Source organism: Rhinoderma darwinii, chromosome 8 (genome assembly GCF_050947455.1).
Source record: "Rhinoderma darwinii isolate aRhiDar2 chromosome 8, aRhiDar2.hap1, whole genome shotgun sequence".
In the NCBI taxonomy this organism is placed as follows: Eukaryota; Metazoa; Chordata; class Amphibia; order Anura; family Rhinodermatidae; genus Rhinoderma; species Rhinoderma darwinii.
Window position 1 is genome coordinate 74,088,163 of NC_134694.1, and position 25,695 is coordinate 74,113,857.

Sequence of the window (25,695 nt, forward strand, 5' to 3'; positions counted from 1 at the left end):
TGAGGGTGGGCTAAGCTTACCCACATTATTAGTATTATACAAAACGTACACCACACAAGCTCATCATTAAACAGATTTTAGAGCAAAAAAGGAGATTTGGAAGAGAATTGGGGAGGTACGATTGAGCGAGCATAAACATTACCAAAAAAAAAAGAAAAAAAAAAAAAAAAAGTCCTTGCACTGTAACAGCAGAACAGTCCCTGCCACGTCCAACGTGGATATTTCCAGTCACCTCAGACTGGTTTTACACAGGAATGAGTCTTTACAGGTGAATACGTCTTCAGAAGAGCCGCAGTCCAGCTTTAATGTGATTCAGTTCACTCTTGTTCCAGTAAATATTGTCAGCCGCAGCAGTGACAGCCGGGGAACTGTAGACATATGAACATTGGTTTAAGAACCGCCATTTCTACAACATCAGGTGACAGTCACTTGGTAAATGTGGTCATTGAACACAATTGCAGCCATTCAATCCCTCAGCGTTTTTTTTTTTTTTACCAGTTTATACAATTCTAGTTCTTTCTCGTAGTAACGGGTAACAATTTTGAAGTCTCTTTGTCTTTGCACTTGTTGACCCTGTTCTAGGGCAGACTGCACTTTACTTTCAGCCCTCTTAGAAACAAGATGATCGTCATCTTGTTAATGCATCCGTTGTGTTCATTAGAAGAATTAGGGCAATGCAAACTCCCTCACCGTAGGGCAGCTGGCATCGGGCTTCACACGCAGAAAACTATTTTAACCCCTTAATGACCGGGCCTGAAAAGGTCTTCATGACCAGCTACATTTTTCAGTTTTTACCTCTGCAATTCAGCAGCCATAACTTTTTTTTATTTTTTCATTGACGTGGCCATATGAGGCCTTGTAGAATTAATTTTTTCATAGTTTGGTGGTAGAAACATTTTTTATTTTTACGGCATGAATATAAGAAAAAGTGATTCTCGGCATAGAGTTTATTTTTTTAACCCGTTCCCATTTCACGCTAAATAACCCGTTAAATTAATTCTTCAGGTTATTACGGTCGTGTAGATACCCAATATGTGTAGGTTTTGTGTTTTGATTTAGTGTAGGGGCAATAAAATGTATTTTAAGCAAAATGCCTTTTTTTTTTTGTTACGTTTTCTTTAATCCCATTAAGGAATAACTTTATTTAGAATTTAATTTTTTACTTGTAATGTATTAGCATCCTCCTGTATGCTAATACATCATACGGTGTCACTATGACACAGGCTGCTGTTAGAGCAGCACATAGTGTGCCTGAACAGAAGGCTTACTGAACAGACAGCCCTGGGGTCCTTTGTAGGTCCCCAAGGCTAACTGCAAAGGGATTCCCCGGTGTTTGACCAACTCATCGTGTTTCCGATGACTAGATCAAAGCGGGGAGTTCCCTTTGATCTTGCCGCGATCAAGACCACCGCGATCAAAAGGTTCAACAGCTGGGGTCCGAATGGTTTCCGACAGCAGCTGTATTCAGCAGGCTGCTCTAGTCGCTGTAGACTAAGGACCTGCACCGCCTGCCGTCAAAAGACAGTAGGCGGTCATTAAGGAGTTTTACACAAAAAGGAGCAATATTCGAATAATATCCCATTCAATACAACCCACCACTTGTGCAGGGAAAGGACAAGGGGAGTGTGTACAGAAATGCATCTAACACCATCTCTTTAAAGTTAATGGGGCCAAGTTGCAGGCATTGGCCTGGCGCTGTGCAGGGAAAGATTAAGAAGGATCCCCATGGGGTACTGCAGAGCTTATTTCTGATGGGGAGGGTCCCAGTGGTCAGACCTCTAGCAATCAGCCAGTGACAGCATATCCTAGCAATATGTCATCACTGGCTACAGCTGAAATACCCATTTGAGCACCATGGGGAAGTTCTCCTTAAAGGAAAGAAAGTGGTGTGTGTGTCAATTTAAATGTGTTTTAGACTAAAATAAATAAATTAATTAGCTAACATTATTTGATTTATGCACAATTTTGGCATAAATATGAGTCCGTGTGTTCAGCAGTGTATGGCTTCCTTGTGAAATAAAGACGTTAATATGACACTCCAAGCAAAAAACTAACACAAAAAAAACCAACACTGTGTTAGGGATATTGGGACATAACAGGACCTGTCATATGGTCTCTTAAACCCTGTATTGCAGGTGTTCTTTGTAGTGTAAAGTAATGTATAACAACCACTTCCGCACATCAGTGGACTGACAGCAGCCATTGTCAGAAAAGGGGGAGGGGGGGGGGGGGGGTCTGGTTACTACCTTAGTCCGTGCTCTGCAGCTCAGGTCAAAAAGAGTCGGGGGCCTTCTTTCAGACACTGTCAAAGTCAGACAAAAAAATAAAAAATATTACTCCTCACCTCACTGGTATACTTCGGGACTCAGAATCCTGCTGTTCCAGTGCGGACATCATAGAGTAACTGTCAATCAAGAGACAGCCAGGGTCCTCAGTCTGTCCAGGGACTACTCCTAGTGGATACTCGCCCCACTTCACAAATTCTGTAACAAAAGTAGACAAATGCAGTCCTTACCATAGTGAGGAAAGTTAATTGAGCCATCATTCCCAAATAGCTTTACATACAGAATAAACATTTGAAGTAATATCATTATATTGTACCAAATCAGACCAATGAGAGCAGCTCTGACCGCAGCGGAGAAGAGGCGCTCCCACAGACAGCAATGTAAGCAGTTCTGTGCTTAGAGCCACTACTACTGATGCAGCTATACGCACACCCACAATCTGCTCCCTCCTCGGCTGTGGTCAGACACACTCAGCAGCAAGCTAGATCACATACGCTCACAGTAATAACGCAGATACCTGAGCTGACTCCCCAGACAGAGCCCTCTAGTGCGGCTCTTCTCTCAGCTGCAGCTTTCCTGTTTATCATCTGAATGTATTCCTCCTCATACGACTCTGTGATCATCTCCTCATCCTCTGTGTGGTCACTCACTTCTTCCTCTTCTTCCTCCTCCTCCTCCTCTTCATCGTCGTCAGGTTCTGATCTTCCCCAGTGACTAAAGGATCTTTTACTAGAATCCCGCTTTATTTTCCACTGTAAACTCTCCACTGTGTAGATAGGCTGATCACTATAGTCTAGTGATCCATCAGTGCCGTCATCCTGGATGTAGATTGAGCAGAGACAGAGAAGCTTCTCCTGGGTGGTGACTGGCAAGCATGTTTGCATACTTGAAAATATCCTGAAAGTAGGAGATATAAAAAAAAAAAAAAGTTTAGATACTCCCCTCCTACAAACTAGTGGCGACCAACACTTATAGGAGAATGAATATTAAAATCTTTAGCAGGTCATTTTATAGATTCTCTAGTCCATTACTTCTTACTGGTGTGGCATCCTCTCGTTCTTGGTGGGGCGGCAGTTTTGACAGAAGGGATTATAATATGCACAGTCCTGGCTCTGGCTACACCAATCACCAATTTTGTGCTTATTGTAATGTTATACTGGGTTCAAGAAACAAATTAAATAGAAGTATTTTTATTTTAGCACTGACTAGGACTAGTGGTGGGCCCAGGTATCACCATATCCTGGTAGGTGTGGCCCCAGTAGACAAAGGTTGAGAAGTCAGTGTCAGATGCATCCACTTTGTTATGGTATCTCCTAAAACAGGGCTTCTCAACCTTTTTCTACTAGGGCCCCACCAGCCATAACAATGATATCTGGGCCTCACCGTAAGTCGTAGTAGATGCCAAAACATTTAAAAACTAAAACTATCTTCCTGAACCCAGGAGAACATTCAAATAAGCACAAATAGAGTCCTTATGTTACTAAACCAGAGGATCACTCCGGTCAAAGCTACCCCCAGCTGCTCCTCACCAACTACTGGTGGGCACCTCACAGTTTCAGAAGCGCTGATCTATATTTTACAGGCTCTTCCTGGTGGGAGTTAAATTTATAGCACTTCAGCGCAAGCACTACTTACAGCTGTAAAAGTTGTGGGGTAGTCCGGCATGGAAATTCAAGGCACTTCTGCATCAGCTTTTTCCAGTGTAAAGATACACTGTGAGTTAATAACTTCCACTTGCTTTTTACAGGTGTTTGGTTGCGTGAGCCAACTATGCATTTTTTGTCTGAATAAAAAGGAAAAAAATAGAATTTTAATAGAAAATAAAAATGAGATATTTCTCCACGTGCTTATTTCAACAATCCAGTTTAAGTGTCGCTAAATGCAGTCAGGTGGCTCAGTTAGCAGCGTTTGGCAGATACACATGTCAAGATTGGGCAGCCCCTTTTTAGGTAGTGCCACCGTGCCCTCTGTGGATGCTGCCACAGTGCCCTCCGTAGATAATGCCACACACACCCCAAGTAGATAGCTCTATTGGGGCTCCCTCTAGGAGTGGATCCCCAGCCAGAGTGTTGCCGACGCTTTGGCTGGGGATTACCCTACTGTTGGAGCCCCCGATGTCACTGTCCATACACAGTGACGTCAGGGGATCCTCCTGGACCGGAATGTGATATCAGGGGCAACCCCAGAGCCGGAGTAGAGCATTAGTATAGGCTCTGCGCTAGAACTCTGGGGAAGCCATTAACATCAGTGTCCATATATGGACAGTGAGATCAGGGGCTTGCCCAGAGCTGGAGTCTCGGAGCAGAGCCGCTTCTAGCACTCTGCCTGGGATTCCAGCTCTGTTCCTGACATCACTGTACATATATGGACATGGATGTCAGGGGCAACCCCAGAGCTAGAGTCCCGGGCAGAGCGCTAGTAGGCTCTTCCTGGGACTCCAGCTGTGCTCCTGACATTACTGGGACTCCTGCTCTGGGGAAGCCCCTGACATCAGTGTCGATGTATGGACAGCGATGTCAGAAGATTCCACAGAGTCCTCGAGCAGAGACGATACTAGCGCTCTGCGCGAGACTCCGGCTCTGGGGAGCCCCAGACATCGCTGTCCATATGTGGACAGCGATGTCAGGGAATTCAAGAGTCCCAAGGCAGAGTCTGTACTAGCGGCTCGGTGTCCCACGGGCCGCAGATGATAGCCCCATGGGCCGCATGCTTGAGACCCCTGTTCTAGTGGGTGGAATAAGGGAAATGTGTTGCCTTCTGGCAAATAGTGAAGTAATGAGATTGGACAGAAGTGGTAAACCCTTTCCCAAGGATCTGTTTGGAAAAGGATTCCCAGCTTTGCTTTGATGGGATATGATTCGATTGTTCAGATTATATATGAATATATATCCCACAGGGATATACAGACCCGTATAGCCTCGGTCAGACTCCTAGTGTCGATATAGGAACAATTTTAGTTTTTTTCTGGGAGATTTGTGCAGGATCTAACAGAAGTAAAACTCTTTAAGAAATCGGAGGAATACAGAGGACCTTTACAAGCCTCCATCATGTATATGGAAGTACAATGACGACTCCATACGAAACAGAGTCATTATACAGCCATGTGCATGAGCCCTTACAGCGATCTAAAACAAACCGACGCCTCTGTTTGCTGCATAGAGTTGGATGTAGAATTGGTTTCTATTTACTAGACAGTGTATGAGAACATTATATTATACTTGCCTTGTTCCATTACACTTCAGTTTTATTGCTGATTTTCTAAAGCGGTCACCGTAAATTAGTCACAGGAAGCCACACTCCCTTTTCCGGAGTGGAGAACAGGTAATATTTCACAATTGATAAATAGTACAAACACACACACACACACAAAATACAATACTGCTAAACAAACCTGCTCTGTAATTGGCTGTTAAAATGTCAGAGATCCAGCAGCTGAGGTAGTGTTCTTGAGCCTGTGTGTTCCTGTCCTTGTACTTCCCTAGGTCAGCAAACATTTTCTCCAGTAACTCCTGCGTGAAAGCCTGGGAGTGTAAAACCTTCAGTAGTGGTTGCCAGAAACGTAGGAGTGTGCGGGGGAAGTGAAGGTCCTCACCTTGATCTGAATGCATTGGAGCAGTAACCAATGATAGAATCATTAATCCGTAGCAAATACACTGAAACGGTCTAAAGCGACATGAACAAAACTGCTCACAGATGGAATAATAAATGATTTGTCAGTTAGGTCAATGGATCCAAAAGAACTGGATTTGCTAGAACAAGTACAGAGTTTGTGGCCCATTTTTTCCTCTGCCACAAAGTTATTACCATCACTGCAGATATTTTTTACCACTACAAAATATTAACGTTTTCATTGGATTGGGGGAAAACCTTTTCATCTATGACCCTCCTATAGGTACATTCTGCAATTTCTACCACCACTAAATTAAAGAGGCTTTCCAGAAAATAACAAAATCGATAGCCTATGTGATTTTTAGAAGTCCCCTTTAAAAATAGCAGATTCCAAAAATTGTTACAGCTATTAAATGGGCATTAACCCCATTACAACCAATGTACTATAAGCAGTTTTTTTTCACATATTGGATAAATCTAATACAGTAAGAGGATGACCATACATACAATACATACATACAGGCTTTTAAATCAATAGATCATTTTTATGTCAGGACAATTGCCTTTCCACATTATAATAAATGATCCTTTTATCATTGAGCATTTACACTTGGCAATTCTCATTACGAACACTCATAATCATAATTGCTGCGTGTAAATGGACCCCATTTATAAGCAATGCCTAAATATATCGGCCCAATCTTTAACGGCAGAGCACTACACACACAATTGGTTGACGTGGAGGAATGGAGCCGGTATCTGCACTGAACACATCTGGTTACTAGGCGTTATCCTACTAAAACCTCGATCAAATGTGCTGCCATACAAGAAACAATAGCTGGCAAAAGGAAGTGGTTTAAGCCTGCAGATGCCAGTGCTGTTTAATAACGGCTTACAGAAATGTAAGTACCGCCTTCCTCTTTTTACATGCGGATATTGAATTAACAGATTTTTACAGGAAAGTTAAAAAAAAAAAAAAAAAAAAAAAAACAGCTTGTACCAACTAGACAATCCCTTTCCATATGTCCTATTTTGGCATATGGACGTCAAAGACAGATCCATCATTCAGCACCACTCGGAGCCAGAGCAGAGCGCACACCTCCATGTATTACATGGTCACCTATTTAGTTAAACGGGCAGCAGTAATACTACATTTACTATACTTAGACTATATTTTTACACATCTTACAGCTGAATACCAGTGCTTAGAGCAGCTAGACCTGGGGTGAAGCGTTAAACGCTGAGGCAACTTGGTGTTTCCAAGGGATTTCTAGCCAAAACGGCCATATTCTAGTAAATCAGAAGTAAAATTGTTGACCAAAGATCGATTATATTTGCATTTTTCTGTTTTGTTGCAGCAAACATCTTTACAAAAGTGACATCGGTGCAGCCATATTGGTTTTAACGCTTCACTTTTAGAATTAGTTTTGAATAGCTGCTCATTTACTGATGATAAAATTAAAACCCAAAAAAACGCATGTGCAAATATACTTATACATTTCAGAAAGCAGTTACCATAGAGCATCCGAAAATAAGCACCTTTGCCCATTCTTATATTGGATTTTATATGCAAGATGTGAATACAATTTTTTGGATGTTACTGAACTGAAGTGACGTTTTTTTTCATTTTCATTCTTCTGATTACTATCAGCTCTGACAACCAGAGCTTAGAGGGCTGCGTACTGTGCTAGCGGTCGAGCTAAAAGGGACATTTCGGAGAAAAACTTATTCGGCTGAGAGCAAGTGACTCACAGACAGCAATCGGCATCACTGGAAGTGTTCTCAGTAATGGTGACAGACTGTGTGAGTGAGCGCCTACACGTTGACCCACCCATAGCTGAATGCAGTCCTTTGATGGAATCATTTGAGGCACAAGACGTTGGGTTGACTACCTGAATTAGACATTTAACACACTGTTACACGTAATCGTCATCCACCAATATTAAACAGTGTGTTGAGGGATGTTCACAAGCAAGACTACCTGGCTCTATCTTCAGGGTCATTAGCTGTTTTTCAGTCGGTATAAGGAAACCGTCTTCAAGGAGAATCTCTACAGCAGTCTGAATGCTGGGGGAATTAAAAAAAGAAAAAACAATTAGATTTAATTATTTGCTACTTGAGACCAGTGTTCCCTATAAGGTGCGCGGCAACGCACCTTCCACGATCCACCCATCTCACTAAACTTTAAAGCCCGCGCACTGTCACGGAATGCAGTGGCGTCGTTAGCACCGGAGGAAGCTCCGGTGCTAGCGACAGCCACATTCACTTGTATGTGCATCCTCAGGACGCCCATACACATGAACACTATAGGTTGCAGGTCACGTTAGGCCTGCAGCCTATAAGGCGCTAGGAGTTGCGCAGGCCGGGGTGATTACGTCACATCATCACGCCGGTCTGCGCATGCGTCCCGTCGGAGAGGCAGTGTAGCGCTCCGTCTGTCAATGGAACGGGACAAGGTAAGTACAATCTTATTTTTTCTTTTTTAAGGAACGTTGTGGCACTATAGACAAGGGGAGGCGGGGGGCTGTGTAGCGCTATCTGCAGGGGGGGGTGTATCAGCGCGCGGCGCTATCTGCAGGGGGGGGGGTGTATCAGCGCGCGGCGCTATCTGCAGGGGGGGGGGGGTGTATCAGCGCGCGGCGCTATCTGCAGGGGGGGGGGTGGATCAGCGCGCGGCGCTATCTGCAGGGGGGGGGGTGTAACAGCGCGCGGCGCTATCTGCAGGGGGGGGTGTATCAGCGCGCGGCGCTATCTGCAGGGGGGGGGTGTATCAGCGCGCGGCGCTATCTGCAGGGGGGGGTGTATCAGCGCGCGGCGCTATCTGCAGGGGGGGGGTGTATCAGCGCGCGGCGCTATCTGCAGGGGGGGGGTGTATCAGCGCGCGGCGCTATCTGCAGGGGGGGGGTGTATCAGCGCGCGGCGCTATCTGCAGGGGGGGGTGTATCAGCGCGCGGCGCTATCTGCAGGGGGGGGGTGTATCAGCGCGCGGCGCTATCTGCAGGGGGGGGTGTATCAGCGCGCGGCGCTATCTGCAGGGGGGGGGGTGTATCAGCGCGCGGCGCTATCTGCAGGGGGGGGGGTGTATCAGCGCGCGGCGCTATCTGCAGGGGGGGGGGTGTATCAGCGCGCGGCGCTATCTGCAGGGGGGGGGGTGTATCAGCGCGCGGCGCTATCTGCAGGGGGGGGTGTATCAGCGCGCGGCGCTATCTGCAGGGGGGGGTGTATCAGCGCGCGGCGCTATCTGCAGGGGGGGGGGGGTGTATCAGCGCGCGGCGCTATCTGCAGGGGGGGGGGGTGTATCAGCGCGCGGCGCTATCTGCAGGGGGGGGGGTGTATCAGCGCGCGGCGCTATCTGCAGGGGGGGGGGGTGTATCAGCACGTGGCGCTATCTACAGGGGGCTGTGTGCGCATCACTATCCACAGGCGGATGTGTGTGCGCATCACTATCCACAGGCGGATGTGTGTGCGCATCACTATCCACAGGCGGATGTGTGTGCGCATCACTATCCACAGGCGGATGTGTGTGCGCATCACTATCCACAGGCGGATGTGTGTGCGCATCACTATCCACAGGCGGATGTGTGTGCGCATCACTATCCACAGGCGGATGTGTGTGCGCATCACTATCCACAGGCGGATGTGTGTGCGCATCACTATCCACAGGCGGATGTGTGTGCGCATCACTATCCACAGGCGGATGTGTGTGCGCATCACTATCCACAGGCGGATGTGTGTGCGCATCACTATCCACAGGCGGATGTGTGTGCGCATCACTATCCACAGGCGGATGTGTGTGCGCATCACTATCCACAGGCGGATGTGTGTGCGCATCACTATCCACAGGCGGATGTGTGTGCGCATCACTATCCACAGGCGGATGTGTGTGCGCATCACTATCCACAGGCGGATGTGTGTGCGCATCACTATCCACAGGCGGATGTGTGTGCGCATCACTATCCACAGGCGGATGTGTGTGCGCATCACTATCCACAGGCGGATGTGTGTGCGCATCACTATCCACAGGCGGATGTGTGTGCGCATCACTATCCACAGGCGGATGTGTGTGCGCATCACTATCCACAGGCGGATGTGTGTGCGCATCACTATCCACAGGCGGATGTGTGTGCGCATCACTATCCACAGGCGGATGTGTGTGCGCATCACTATCCACAGGCGGATGTGTGTGCGCATCACTATCCACAGGCGGATGTGTGTGCGCATCACTATCCACAGGCGGATGTGTGTGCGCATCACTATCCACAGGCGGATGTGTGTGCGCATCACTATCCACAGGCGGATGTGTGTGCGCATCACTATCCACAGGCGGATGTGTGTGCGCATCACTATCCACAGGCGGATGTGTGTGCGCATCACTATCCACAGGCGGATGTGTGTGCGCATCACTATCCACAGGCGGATGTGTGTGCGCATCACTATCCACAGGCGGATGTGTGTGCGCATCACTATCCACAGGCGGATGTGTGTGCGCATCACTATCCACAGGCGGATGTGTGTGCGCATCACTATCCACAGGCGGATGTGTGTGCGCATCACTATCCACAGGCGGATGTGTGTGCGCATCACTATCCACAGGCGGATGTGTGTGCGCATCACTATCCACAGGCGGATGTGTGTGCGCATCACTATCCACAGGCGGATGTGTGTGCGCATCACTATCCACAGGCGGATGTGTGTGCGCATCACTATCCACAGGCGGATGTGTGTGCGCATCACTATCCACAGGCGGATGTGTGTGCGCATCACTATCCACAGGCGGATGTGTGTGCGCATCACTATCCACAGGCGGATGTGTGTGCGCATCACTATCCACAGGCGGATGTGTGTGCGCATCACTATCCACAGGCGGATGTGTGTGCGCATCACTATCCACAGGCGGATGTGTGTGCGCATCACTATCCACAGGCGGATGTGTGTGCGCATCACTATCCACAGGCGGATGTGTGTGCGCATCACTATCCACAGGCGGATGTGTGTGCGCATCACTATCCACAGGCGGATGTGTGTGCGCATCACTATCCACAGGCGGATGTGTGTGCGCATCACTATCCACAGGCGGATGTGTGTGCGCATCACTATCCACAGGCGGATGTGTGTGCGCATCACTATCCACAGGCGGATGTGTGTGCGCATCACTATCCACAGGCGGATGTGTGTGCGCATCACTATCCACAGGCGGATGTGTGTGCGCATCACTATCCACAGGCGGATGTGTGTGCGCATCACTATCCACAGGCGGATGTGTGTGCGCATCACTATCTACAGGCGGTCTGTATGGCGTTATCTATAGGGGCAGTGATGTAATGAGGGATTCCTTCATTGATGCCTATAATTGGTGTTCATAACGGTCTATTTTACTGCTGTACTTTTAATATTCTAGTATTTAAAAAAGTAATGTAAAAAGAATTTAAAATAAGTTTTCTTATCGGCAAATTTAGTCGCTATATTAGCGTTTACTGGGGGTATTACTTTTGGTTATCAGATCGCCCACCATTGATGGAGACTTGGCAGCTCCTGAGCAGGGCAAGACTTAGAGAGAACATTGCTTGAGACTCCCTTCATATATGCGGTTTTCCCAATGCTAGATGAAGGATTATCTAGCAAGTTGATTTTATTTAAAGATCTGTTAAGGAGTGGATAATGAATGTGTATGGGGGATGTCCCAACCCTCGCCTGATGGCACATGTTGGGTGAAAAAAATGATCGGGCATGCTGTGTTTTAACATACCTGATCCTTTGTTTCTGCGGGAGCAGACAGCTCTAGCAGCAGATTATTCCCCACTTCCCATAGAATACACATGCCCGCTAGCTGATTGGGGGTGGGGGGTTAAGAACAGCTTGTTCGGCTGACAACTACATAAAATGTATGGACAGATTTAGTGATTTTTCCCCACAGAAGGTGTAAAATCCAATCATTTGTATGGCATTACCCGTTTTGTTGCATTAGATCTTTGATTTGTGCTATAATCCACTCCAGATTGGCTGTGACAGTCCATGGTTTTCGAGACGTAGAGTCACTCTCTTCAAAAATCTGTACCCAAAAAGAATAAAAAAGACACAGCAAACATGTTAATATTTGGTTTTTATAGCTTTTATTATGCCGTGATATTGTGGGATTCTCTGGGACGGCGCCAAAGATGAGTCGACTGTTGTACATTATCTTGTGTTACCACCACTTTGATTTGAAGTTTATTATTCTTCTCTCTTCCAAAGACAGATAAATACTCCCCCACACTGAGTCACGCAGCACGGAGACCGCGCAGCCATCAATATAGAACGCCCCAGCCCCTATATTTCAGGTGGCAGTGTGGACTGCCCTCCCAGTGCGCTCTGGCTGGGAAAAGATTATGAAGTTGCCTAGTTACTGTTTAGGTCTGAATGAGGCAATAATTCAATGTACTCATTTTGAGAGTGCAGAGAAAGTCCCCATTTCTGAAAAACAGATGTATAATGGGATTATTTGGTTTCCTGGAAAATCTGCAGAAAATGCATTCATGGTTAGCACATTAGGGAAGCAATAACCAGAGTATCACGAAGTGAGGCAACAGAACATGACTTTACTAGATGTCCGCAGTGGAAGCTTGCGCACAACAAGTGTCATTAAATCGTCTTCCTTCTTCTAAGAACGTAATAAAATAGAGATTATACATAGAGAGAATCTCCTTTAGGGTCTGTTCACACGGCATATGAATTTGAGGCCAAAAAGAAAGAAGAAAAAAAAAAAAAAGGGGAGAAGGAACAGCCTCTGAAACCGGTGTTTTTGGAGCCGACTTTCAAAGCATTTTGATTTTTCACAAGTCTTTTTTTAAGTGGATTTTGAGGCATTTTTAAACCGTATTTTGAGGCGTAATTCCGAAGCGTTTTTTTGTAGTGTCAACAGATAATCAACATGTAAAAGTCACTTTTGACGTGGCGTATATTTAGCATTTTACTCTCCAAAATATGCCTGAAAATAAGCCATGTGAACATACCCTTACTGAATCCACGACACAGATGCGGTCACTAGTCGGCAGCTAGGATACCTAGAAGATGGTTTATTATAACAGTGGAGTCCACCCATGTGACCGGTACCCTTTAAATAAATACTAGAAGCCACATTCAGGTTTGAGGACTGCAGGACAGAAATTAATCCATAATTTCCCATCAGCTGGACTTTATTCCCTGTAGGCTACACAATGGCCAAATGAGGAATGAGAAAAAAATCCTAGCCTGGAATGATCATCATCAGACCCTTAAAAGAGTGTTCCCAAGCTAGACATTGACAGCATATCCACAGGATTCGCCATCATTGTCTGATAAGATGCGGGTCTGAGGGACACTGGGAGGGAGGGGGGGGGGGGGGGGGGGGGGGGAAGTCATCCGACCGCCCTTGTCTGGCGAGGCGGCTACTGGCTGGATGCCAGGCTTGGACTAGTGGAGAGGACACCGCACGTGCCTGCGGCTCGTTCCATTCCATGGGAGTTACGGAAATGGTGCTGGGAATAACCCTTTAATACTGCGGTTTTGTATGTTGGGAAATAACCAGGTGTTTACTACATAGAGGAAGAGAAATTGGGACCGTACCTTGAACTGCTCACTTGTGTAGGATTGCAATGCCTCTCGTAGCTTTGCTGTAAGGAAATGGAAAAAAAAATAAAAGGAAATGAACTAGAAGAAATAAAACGCAGTGAGGAATAAATGTTATCAGTTTCCTGGTCGAGCTACAAAGTAAACAGCGTGAAGCTTTCATAGCAGAAGTGGTGATGTGGGAAATCCCCTTTAAACCAATATCCACCACTGAAGAGTAATAAATACATTAGACAAAACCAACCAATAACGCCTCTTCAACATCGCCTGGAACAGTTTCACATGTGATCACCTGTAAATATTAGTTACTTCTTCAAAACATGCTCCATTACTGCCGTACCCGTCACTATGACAAACATTAAAGTAAGGGCATCAATCTCATCGCTGACAGAGGACCATCCACTCTCCTGACAGGTCTATTTTAGTAAACGCTTGTATTCTCCATAGTATAATAATGCTGGAGCATCTTTTCTTACATTGTACAATTCCTCTGTAATTACTCTTGGAAATTTATAAATACACTTACAACCGGGTGTTCTTATTGTGCTTGTCAATTGGAGGTGTCCCTACAGAGTCTTACATTGTAAGCAGCAATAGTGATAAACTAGTAGGTACAATTACATCCACAAAAATGCCAAAAAGGGGGCTAAAGAGAAAGCACTATCTGGTTCTATGGAGTCACAGGATCTCAAGGGAGCAGTGGAGTCCGTACCACATGATGCCTCTCAGCCAATCTACAGCGCTAAAAGATGGCGTGTCCCCTCCAGGCTTGGTTTGTTTTTTTATGGCCAAAATTGTGCAGTCTACTATGTGCACAATCAAGTGAAGGGGACAGTGGTGCAATACCTTGCTCGGCTGCGTACAAGTGTAAGGCTATATCCACACGCTTAACCAAAAAAGTCTGAAAATACAGAGCGGTTTTCAATGGAAAACTGACCCGGATTTTCAGCCGTTTTTCGCTGCGTGTTTTTTACGGCCGTTATTGGAGAGGTATTTCTATAGAGTCAATGAAAAACGGCTCAAGAAGGGACATACACTTCTTTTGAGGGCGGTTTTTTACGCGCCCGTTTTTCAAGGCGGGCACGTAAAAAACCACCCCGTCAGAACAGAACGCCATTTTTCCCATTGATATCAATGGGCAGATGTTTGTAGGCGTTCTGCTTCCGTTTTTTTTCAGGCGTAAACTCCCCAAAATACGCCTGAAAACCCTACGTGTGCACATACTCTCACAAACGGGGCATGCAAGTACAAGAAGGAGAAGAACCATGTAAACAATGAAGAGGCCCCTTCAAACAGATGATCAGTGGGTGTGCTAAGAGTTGGACCCCACATATCTTATATACTAAGGATAGGCCATCAACTTTAACCCCTTAATGACCAGCCTATTTTAGACCTTAATGACCAAGCCATATTTTACGTTTTTCCATCGTTGCATTCCAAGAGCTATAACCTTTTTCTTTTTGCGTCGACATAGCTGTATAAGGTCTTGTTTTTTGCGGGACAAGTTGTACTTTTTATAGCACCATTTTGGGGGACATATTATTTGATTAATTTTTGGGGGGGGGGGGGGAAATAGAAAAAAACCTGAAATTTCGCCACTCTTTTTCACATCTTAAATCAACGGCGTTTACCGTGTGATATAAATAACACAATAACTCTATTCAGCGGGTTGTTACGATTGCAACGATACCAAATTTGTATAGTTTTTGTATGTTTTACTACTTTTACACAGTAAAAACGCTTTTTTTTCAACATTTGTTTTTGTGTCTCCATATTTGAAGAGCCGTAACGTTTTCATTTTTTCGCCGATGCGGCTGTATGAGGGCTTTTTTTTTTTGCGGGACGACTTGTAGTTTTTATTGGTACCATTTTTGAGTAGATGCGACTTTTTGATCACTTTTTATCACATTTTTTTTTTAAGTCAAGATTCACAGAAAACAGCAATTTTTCCATAGTTTATTACATTTTTTACGGCGTTCACCGTGCGGGTTAAATAATGTAATACATTTATAGTCGGGGTCGTTACGGACACGACGATACCAAATATGTGTAACTTTTTTACTTTCTTTTGTTTTTTTAATAGTAAAGCATTTTGTAAGGGGAAAAGCTGGGTTTTTCATTTTTTTTACAATTTACTTTATTAAACTTTTTTTTTTTACTAGTCCCATTAGGGGACTTTAATATGCGATTCTCCGATCGCTATTGCAATACTTTTGTATTGCAGTGTATTACTGCCTGTCCGTTTAAAACGGACAGGCATCTGCTAGGCCATGCCTGCGGCATGATCTAGCAGGCATTCGCTCCAGGCAGACCTGGGGGCCTTTATTAGGCCCTCGGCTGCCATTAGAGACACAGACACTCGGCGATCGTATCGCTGGGTGTCGGTGGGAGAGAGAGGGAGGGTCTCCAAAACCACTCAGATGCGGTGCACGCTATTGCGCACCGCATCTGAAGGGTTAAACAGGTGAGATCGATACTAATATCGATCTCACCCAGCAGAGCAGGGACGCTCCCAACCCTCAGCTGCCTCTAGCAGCTGAGAGCAGGGAAATTTGACGCTCCCTGCTCTGATTACTTTATCCTGATGCAGTGCCGTAAAAAAGGCATATGCATCAGAATAAAGCCCGTTAGTGGCCGCCGTTAAAAGGCGTATTGGCGGTCACTAACGGGTTAAATACCCAGATAACCCCTTTAATTACTTTGTAAACCTTTCACTGAAAAGCTCCAACAGCATTACACTAGGGTGCCACCTACTGGTCATTTACCATACTTCACCCAAACAAAACATTCTGTGGCAGATCTATACAGTATAAAACTTAGACCAGGCAGTCTGAACATGCGTCAAATTTATCATGGTGTTGCACCCTGTATAATCAATTTGGCGCATCTTGCTAGAACACTTTTTCCTTATACCACCTCTAGGCTGGCTTAGTCATCCGCCAGTTTTGTGTGTCAATATTTGGCACATTTAAGCCATGCCTTTTCCACTTTTTAGACACTTTTAAAACGTGTCTAGTGAGGAACAATCTGTGTTTTTTTTGGCACATTCTTGTAATAAATAGGAGTGTGACATCGTGGATCAAACGTGCTACATTTGGGTGTAAGATACGACAGAACAGCTGCAGACACAATAGTAAAATTGCCCCACAGTTCCCAATTTTACTGAGGGGGGGATAGGGTGCAGACGTTTAGAAGATTCTGGAATGCACAATATAGGACTATGGGTTATAAACTGAGTGAAATACCCATGGGATGGTCAGATCCCACTTAGAGGGATGGCAAAGGTTTTTGACAAAGTGTGCCCAAATAGGCCATCATTTCTGTATAATTTTATACTGCCAGCACCAAGCGTCGCTTGGCATACTGGCACACACTCCCTATACATATGGACATACACATGATCACCGCACACACCCCGAACACAATTTGTATGCAGAAGGCTTACCTGCTTTGTACAGATTTGGCACAAAAAATATGGTTCCCATATAGAACAACGTCTTGGCAGTCAGAACGTAACTTCAGACTTTCACTAACCTCAAAATGAACATTACTCTTAGGGTGTGTTCAGAGTGAGGGTGCCCGCTAAGTGACCCAAAAGAGTGAAGGTTCACAGGAGGGGGATGTTTAAATACTTATAAAATATGTAATAATTCAGAATAACCAACTCCATGACAAGAAATGTGATGGGCAGATATCCTTTACGTGATGTGCCACGAGTTTTGTAGACCAAATTCACAACTTGAATGCCCCATGAGAGTGCTCATGAAAAATGGACAACAGTTTGACTAGAGTCCGAGGAGGGATGCGGTGCACTTCTCAAACACTTGTCTCAGCAACTCCGTAGTAAACGACATTCACAGACAACGTAAGGGCTCACGCATGCAGTCATATTGCTGTTCTGTACAAGCTCAAGAGTTGTGGAGCCAGAATACAGTACCCAAAAGAGATGTATGAGGGAATACTGTACAGCACCTACTGTGCCGCATATTTCATCCGGAGGTTTTATCTTATAGATTGTGTATACCAGACGCGGGTATCACTGCATGCCACTGTACAGTCTTGACGTATAAAACAAGCAGGTTCGGAGCCAATACTATAGTCTACATTGCTCCTAGAATGTGTCCGCCTCCGCCTGAGCGATTGTAGTCTGGAAACAGATTCCAGATCCCTTGGTTGACACAACCCCAGCTTCCACAAAAGCAATTACACGCGGAGATTCTGATAAGGTGACAGCGAAATAAATACAATCACAGCTCCCTCTTCAGCTTGTTTGCAGGAACTGTGGAGTAATAGAGATGTAATGACCCAGCAGCCTGGAAGCGAGCGATCCATTTCTAAAGAGATCAGAAGCATTCTAGACTTTACTAATGAGGCTTGTGGACAACCATACAAAAGGGAAAAAACGTAGCCGTCTCCGTGCTGCCATGTAGTGATTGTGTTCCTACGGTTTCTCCTTATGGGATTATTCCATAGTAAGATCACATCGCAGCATTTAAAAGGGTAACTAAACGTTCAAAACTTCTGACAGGTCATAGTGAAATGTCAGAAGTTTTAAATGGTGGGGGTCCGAGCACGGAGACCCCCACCAATCGCTAAAACGAAGCCGCAAAAGTGCTCATGTGAGCACCCAGCCACTTTGTTTGTGCTGCTTTTTTGGAAATCAATGTACAGGCTCAATAGAACTTCTATGAGCCCGTACTCTGATATATCAGCTTTTTCAGGAAAGCCGAACAGAAACTAAGCGGTTCAACGCTCACAACTCGGTCTCAGTGGTCGGACCCCAACCAATCAAAACTTCTGACATTTCACTATGACATGTCAGAAGTTTGTTGAACGTTTAGTTACCCTTTAAAAAAATATAGGCTTCAGGACTGGTATGGTTAGAGGCTCTGTCACCACGTGTAGGACGCCATGAATGAGGCGTAACAAAACCTGCAGTATTCCACCACCATGTTTAACTGATGGTATAAAGTACATATGATGGGCTTAGCATAGAGTTGCACAATGCATCGAAACATCGATACTATTTCAATGCGGTGCACCCTCAAACGGTTCAATACCGTGAATACATGCATTTCGATAGTAGGTTGTGCGGCCGCACAGCTTAGTATTGTAATACATGAATTTAATGACCAGCATATGATGCAACCAGCGCTGCACTAATGAGCGGCAGCGCCAACCCTGGAGACAGAGACCATAGCAAAAGTGGCCCCATGCTCTCAGTCTTCAGTGCCTGCACTCATTAGTGCAGTGCTGCCCGCATCACATCTTGCTGATAGCGCGGGCACAAGTGTGCTGGCACGATCAGGAGCGGGGCAATGGCTGTAACACATAGCTGCAGCCCCGCTCCAACGGTGGAGAGCAGAGGAAATCTCTCCGCCGTTATCCCCTTGAATGCCGTGATCAAAGTGGACTGCGGCGTTCAATGGAAAAATTAGAAGGGAGGAACCCCACTTTAATCGCGTCACAGGGAATTACTGTGACCCAATCGAGGGACATGGCATATAAGGTCCCTTGAAGGACTCCAGGGATGTCCGACCATATTTCCTGTTAGAGCATACATAGGTATGCCCTAAAAACTCCCTGTGTACTATCAGTACGCAGGCTAATGTACTGGCATATAGATATATGCCAGTACATTACAGTAAAAAAATAAATAAAAAAAAAAAAAAAAGTCATTAAAATTAGCAAAAAAACAAATGCAAGCCTCAATACATAAAATACACATATTTGGTATAGTTGCGGCCATTATAACCTCCATAACAATTTTTTTGTGTCATTTATGATTATCGTATGCTGTAAAGAAAATTAAAAAAAAATCTTTTTCTGTCTTTTATTCAAATAAAAATGTATTATCAGTTAACCGATAATGTAAATGTACCAAAAAGTGGCACCTTCATAAAGTACAGCTCGTCCCATAAAAAACAAAGTCTCAGCTAGCTGCGTCGAGCAAAAAAAAAAAAATTAAAAAGTTATGAAAGGGGAAAAAAATTAAAAAAAAATGGATTCTGCCCTCAAGTATCATTTTGGTATCGAGAATCGCAATACTACATGAAGTATCAGTATCGAAGTCCAAATTCTGGTATCGTGACAACCCCAGCTTAGCTTTCTTTTCATAATATCCAGCACGAGATCGCTCATCTTCTCTGTTCAGATGATCTGAATGGTCCAATGAATTGCCAGAACCGCAGAAATGACTTTGTAACCATTCTAAACGGATGTATTGCGATCATGTCTCCTATTGTTATCTTTACCAAAGTTTTATATCTACTCAACGCACATGCAAGAATATAAAGCAAGCTTTTACATGCAAGAGGCCTGCCTGCTATCAAGCCTATGTTCAGCCAGCTACTTCTGCTCGGTTGGTTGATCTAGGAGAGCAGTTTACTTTTTCCTCATGGGTGTTTGATCAACGTTCATGGAAGGAATATTCCACCTTAAAAATGACAGGATATTTTTTTTATACTGAATATTTATGCATGATAAACGAGAGTCTTGGATAATTCATCACACATAGAAGGAGCTTCTGCTATTTCTGCGGTCACAGCATGTTAGATTTGAGAGGTTGTAGATGCGCGGTCACGTGGAACGTAGTAAAATCATTTGTGAAACTTTATATTATAACTTCACTAAGAAGAGGATCTAGAAAACAAACCCAAATACTGAGGGTAGTAATGACAGACTGAACATGAGCGGCACAGTTTCTAACACTAGACGTTACTAACCTGTCAGGGTTTGGTGTTTCTGTTCTTTTAATGACAAAGTGTCAAGGACTTCTTCAGCTTCTTCTGAATCATTGCCATCTTCAGACACCCACTGAGGATTTGAGGAGTTACCCAGCTGACGGGACCAATACTCACGCCTCAGCCAATCCATCACAAAGTCCCAACCTGCAAAGAACACGTGTCTAATCATTCAAGGCGGCACCTAAAATCTGCACCAAAGCCGACACAAACCAAGTGTATGCTGCCAACAGACACACGCCACCATGAATGATGAAGTTGTCAATGGTCCAATTGTCTTTATATAGGGGAGATCACAGGCATAAAGCACTAGATGCAACGTTAACTACGCGTCGGCATACACGTAACACGATCAGACAACCAATCAGATTCCCAACAGGAATTAGTTCGAATTAGTTCAAATTAGTCAAACAGATTTGCTTTTTGGTCACTACTAAACACTAAGCCCATAGCATTTCATTACATGTAATGCTAGAAAACACAGTAACCAACAGATCTCCTCAGGGAAAAATATTTTTGACAATTGGAGGTAAAAGTTAATTACGCAAAAATATGCACCTAATAGTCTTAGTGGTGGGGGAAGGGGGGGGTTATTTACGAGGGGAAATTAAATCCCCTAAATTTGATTTAAAACATCATGTGCCTCTATTAACTAGAACATTTTTAAAAGTTATGCCATAGTAGGATTATTAAAGGGGCTTTCTGGGACTTGAATGGGGCTAAGCTGTAGTACCAGGTATAGCCACAACCGTATGTACAGCGATGTGCCTGTATAAAAAACAGAGAATCTTGGACGGGCTGGGATGCCAACATCAAATACATTTACAGACTCTTTGTAAAAATAGGAGACTTGTTTCCATTGTCCCTACAAAAAATATTTTATTTTTTTTTTTTTTAAATCTCATCCACTTTCTGTAGTGAAACACGATTCTCAACAAATCTGCTACGTGTGCAGGGGGACACACAGGTTAGTTAGCTCTTGGGTTAACAACTGGTATTGTGGTTATGTTCATGCGGCCTAGTTATGTCACAAAATATCATATGGACAAATCTGGTGGGCGGCACTGTTTCAGCCGGAACGGTTTCCTTGCATGGATGTGTTATATATAACGTTGATTAATATCAACGATCATCATTAGCCTAATAGACCAAATATAGGACTCTGAATGGAGCCTACATGGATAATAATGTATATTAATCAATGTTATATACAATGCAAACTTTAATGTGGCCCTTAGCAATGGATACATGGACGTTGGCAGCAGGAAGGTGTTTTATCCTACAGGTTGCAAGGTACGTTTTTAAAAAAAAATAAAATAAATCCCAGAAAAATCCTTTAACAAAACCACTGATTGAGTATTAAGAAAACGTACCTTTGCGGCAAAGGCTCAGTTTGGGCAAGTTTCCGTGCGTTGCGCTGTGACGAAGGTTTACCACCCATTCTGGAATCATAAGCTGAAACCATAAGACAAAGTATAAAGTGAACTATACAACTGGTGCATAAATTAAAGCTTCTGACACCAATATAAAAAGTGAAAACAAAAGGACAAATGTGTTTTTTCAGTAGGCTACATGGAGCCCTTTTCCTATAGCTGGCCATACATTAACTCCTTTATGACCTTCTAATATACTCTGCATTTCAATAAGGCTAGGCATGGTGACTTTGGATGCGACACGTCACGCGGCCAAAGATTGCGGTGACGCCCTGCCTGGATTGCAGGTTTTTGCAACCGGGACACGACAGTCGCAAGAACTCAGAACCTGCTGGATTTCTTGCAAATCTCATGTCGAGGTCACAGCAACCTGCGGGTCGCAATGTGGCCACATTTTCATTCATTACCTGTGATGCAGGCAGTGCGACACAGCGATCTTTGGTCATGCGACCTGTGTTGCGGCCAAAGTTGCTGTGTAGCCCCAGCCTCAGTGTTAGCAGTCAGTGAATGAGAACATTACTATTTACATAGAGTCTGAAAATTTGACCTCATCTACTACTATATACAGTCTACAATGACATCCTATCTAGTCAATCCCTTCTGATAGAAATACTTCCACAGCAGAAATATCTCATGTCCCGACAGACTGCTACAATATTACAGTGCAGGAAAAATAAACACCTATTTTTATTTATTTTTTAAACCCTTTAAAAAAAACAAAACAAACAAACCCTTTGCTTCTTATTCACTTATCCTTTCACAGGGGTTTGCAGTCTCTCTCAAGTGAGAAGAGCTTTATTGCTGTACAACATTTTTTTGTGCACGGTTCAAAGTTTTAGAATAGTAACTGATCTTTTAAGGGTTTGTCATCTTTGCACAATCCCTTTTTATTAAAAGGATCGATGAATTAAGTTGATCACAGGTTTTCCGATGCTGGGATCGGCTGTAGTCTGTGGAGGAACCTCGCAGCAAGAGTTTAATTCCACTGCAGCGCCACCACAGGGGAAATGAAACATCACTGAAATCAACGAGCCGTCTGTGTCACGCATGGACGTGCCGGGTCGTAGCTGCTCTCCGCTCCAGCTAATTCACGGAGGTCCCAAATGAGGAAATACCCTCCATTAACTCCCTAATAAGTTACTTGAATTTTTTTTTTTAACCAAATCAGACCCTTTAATAGAATGAGGGTGATACTGGTTGCTCACCTCATTAGCCAGGCGCCTTAAGGGAATTACAATGGATTTCTGTTTTGGTTCGGTGATTATATTTACAAACCTGTAGGAGGAAGAAAACAAGGTAAATCAAACAACATATAGACAACTGTACCCGCCATTGAACGTTAATTCACTTGAACATGTTGTACAGTAGTAGAAAAACATGGCTGTTTTCTTCCAGAAACAGCCCAACACTTGTCCACAGGTTGCGTCAGGTATTGCAGCTCAGCCCATTCACTTCAATGGAGCAGAGCTGCAATACCAGGCATATTTTCCAGCCACGTCTGGAGATTACTTTTTTGGCATTACTAGATACAGCACTCTGGTTGTAATTTCATGTAATGCCGAAAGAACAGTTGGAAAGCGTCCTATCCAAGGGCTAGAGAGTCTAAATATCTTCAGAGAAGCACAAACCATAGAAGGGCGATATATGTAAATAGATACTAACCTGACAAGCGCCAATCCATAAAGTAACTCCAGCTCTTGCTCTCCCATCCCGCCAGTAACATCAAGGATTTTGCATCTCACCAGATCAGCAGTGCACTCTACAGCAAGTGGCATGCTGTTCCCATACCTGTAATAAGAATTAGGCGCTGAATATCAAACCAATATCTAAAATAAAACGCCACTACATTATACAACTGCGTTTCTATTATACGTTATTTTAAGAGATAAACTAAGATCAACTGGCCATACACATTAGATAGCTTATTCAGCCTACCAGCATCTAATACAAGGGTGCCCGACATGTTATTTCAATGGGACGGAGTCGAGCAGCTTATCTTCAAGCTGAACTTAAGGACCGGGCACGTTGAAATTCCGAACATCTACTGTCAGGAGGCCTCCGTGCAACAATAAATAGTGAAAGATCCCATTGATTTTAGGATTTATGGGCAGTTTAGATACCTGTGACAAGTAGAGAGTAAACTGGGAGATCGTTAAAGGACAGCCTCGGTTACCAGTTGAGTCATATGCTTTTGTTTAAAGAGAACCGGTCACTTGGTCATAAACATTGAACAGGTTAACTGACCGGAATAGCGCCGTCTCCCTGATTCCAGTGGTTTCTTTTATTCCTGGACCTTACTGTTCCAGAGATATGGCCCACTGTTTTGTTGGCTTCCCATATGTTCATTTGCTGTAGTTAGCCAATGGAGTGGAGCGAGCTTCACTGCCTCCGATGCTGACCAATCAGTGCGAGGCAGCTTTAGGGTAGGCGCAGAAGCATCATGAGACTTACTGCTGGACTCCTGGCCGATTCTCACGAAGAGTGGATGTTCCACCGATCAGACATGGGTGGCACACTCTATGCAGATGCTATAAACGACTTGTCAGAATACCTTTTTAGGCCTCCAGCACAAGTTGCGTATTTGCTGTGGAATTTCTATCCAGGTTTTCTGTGCGGAAATTCTGCAGCGTGGCACAGTAGCAGAATAGTGGAGGAGATTTGAACAAAGCTCATCCACACGCAGCAGAAAATAAAAAAGTCGGCAGAAAACACGTGCGGAAATTGACCTTCAGTGCGGATTCCCAATCTAAAATGCAGCGGAACTTCCACACAGATATTCCGGACAAAAATTCTGCAGCAGTTTCGCTGCGTGTGCAGCTAGAGAGATTTTTTTCATTTTTACACACTTTTTAATGCACTCGGATGAAAAATAAAAATGGGACACAATACAATAACAATTAAATTATCGCAAAGGATTAGCATAGTAAGGGCTAAAACCAGGACTGACATGGGATAACTTGGCTAAACAATCAGTTTGGCCAAATCCAATATAGGATAGAATAAGCGGCACCCAGTGCCACTTATCTCCAGGATTTTGCAAGTAAAAACCAACCAGTCCACTCCATGTCTGGCCCCAAACCTCATACATAGGTGCAGAATCTTTCCACCTATTACCCAACATTACTTCAAGCAATCTTATTATCTTTCCCATGTCATAAGTGAGGAAAAGATCACACCTTACTAGACACCATCAGCATAGAAGTACGTGGGTGACATCTGCCCGCCATTATGCCAGGTTCAGTTACAAATCAGCCCAAACTATAACTGTGAACAGGTCCAGGCAATGAATGGTAAAGGACATGGCACGACTACACAGGGCACGACTACACAGGGCATACTACCATGCAGCACAAGCATATGGTAATGCAACGTCTTAACACCTCCTGACCTGCTCTTCCAAGCGGAGATCTGATGCACCGCGTCCCGCTGGAGCTTGCAGTCCCGGCTGTACAGATATTCTAAGACCTGTTCCCATTCTGCTTTGCTGATCCAGGCCACTACCTGCCGCTTGTCCGCCATCCCCAACAGCAGTACAACTCAACCTCCTCCACCAATCAGTGATCCCCTTTGTTTTTTGACGCGGCGTAACAACAAAAAGCGCCGACTGGAAACAAGGCACCGACTTTAGGTTCCGGGCTGTGTCTTATGGACGTTTTCGTATTCATAATAGACCCAGGATGTGTCACTTTAGGATGTGTCGTAAAAAGTGGGACAGGGGCTTCAGAAATATTACATTGAACCCAAATGCCGTATTTTGTTAGAATGCATTTACACCAGAAAACTGGCCGAAAACATTGATAACATCGATATTTTTGCATACTAAGGCTATATTCACACGAATGTGTGCCACATCGGTCGTAAAACACAGCCGATTTACATCTGTGCGGGACCTGTTTTTATGGATCCCTCATAAATTTGAGCCTAGGGATCAGTGAAAACGGACAAAAATAAGACGTTCTACTTTTTTCCAGGCCGTCCACACGGTTCATTAAAAAACGGCCGTGTTTATAGTCCAATAGAAGTACATAGATTTTTATGCTA

At 44.5% G+C, this 25,695-nt stretch overlaps 1 protein-coding gene across 1 annotated transcript; it reads right to left on the bottom strand.

The window, feature by feature from the left end:
• On the bottom strand, positions 1-25,246 carry LAS1L (LAS1 like ribosome biogenesis factor). Its single transcript, XM_075835758.1, has 13 exons — positions 25,043-25,246; positions 23,317-23,442; positions 22,860-22,929; positions 21,595-21,676; positions 20,204-20,368; positions 13,476-13,522; positions 11,843-11,943; positions 7,876-7,961; positions 5,677-5,883; positions 3,921-4,068; positions 2,803-3,182; positions 2,345-2,483; positions 1-368 (listed from the first exon to the last, which is right to left on the bottom strand). Exons 1-13 carry the CDS (start codon positions 25,171-25,173, stop codon positions 281-283), a joined length of 1,770 nt encoding a protein of 589 aa, XP_075691873.1. The 5' UTR covers positions 25,174-25,246; the 3' UTR covers positions 1-280.
• Positions 25,247-25,695: the final 449 nt, after the last annotated feature.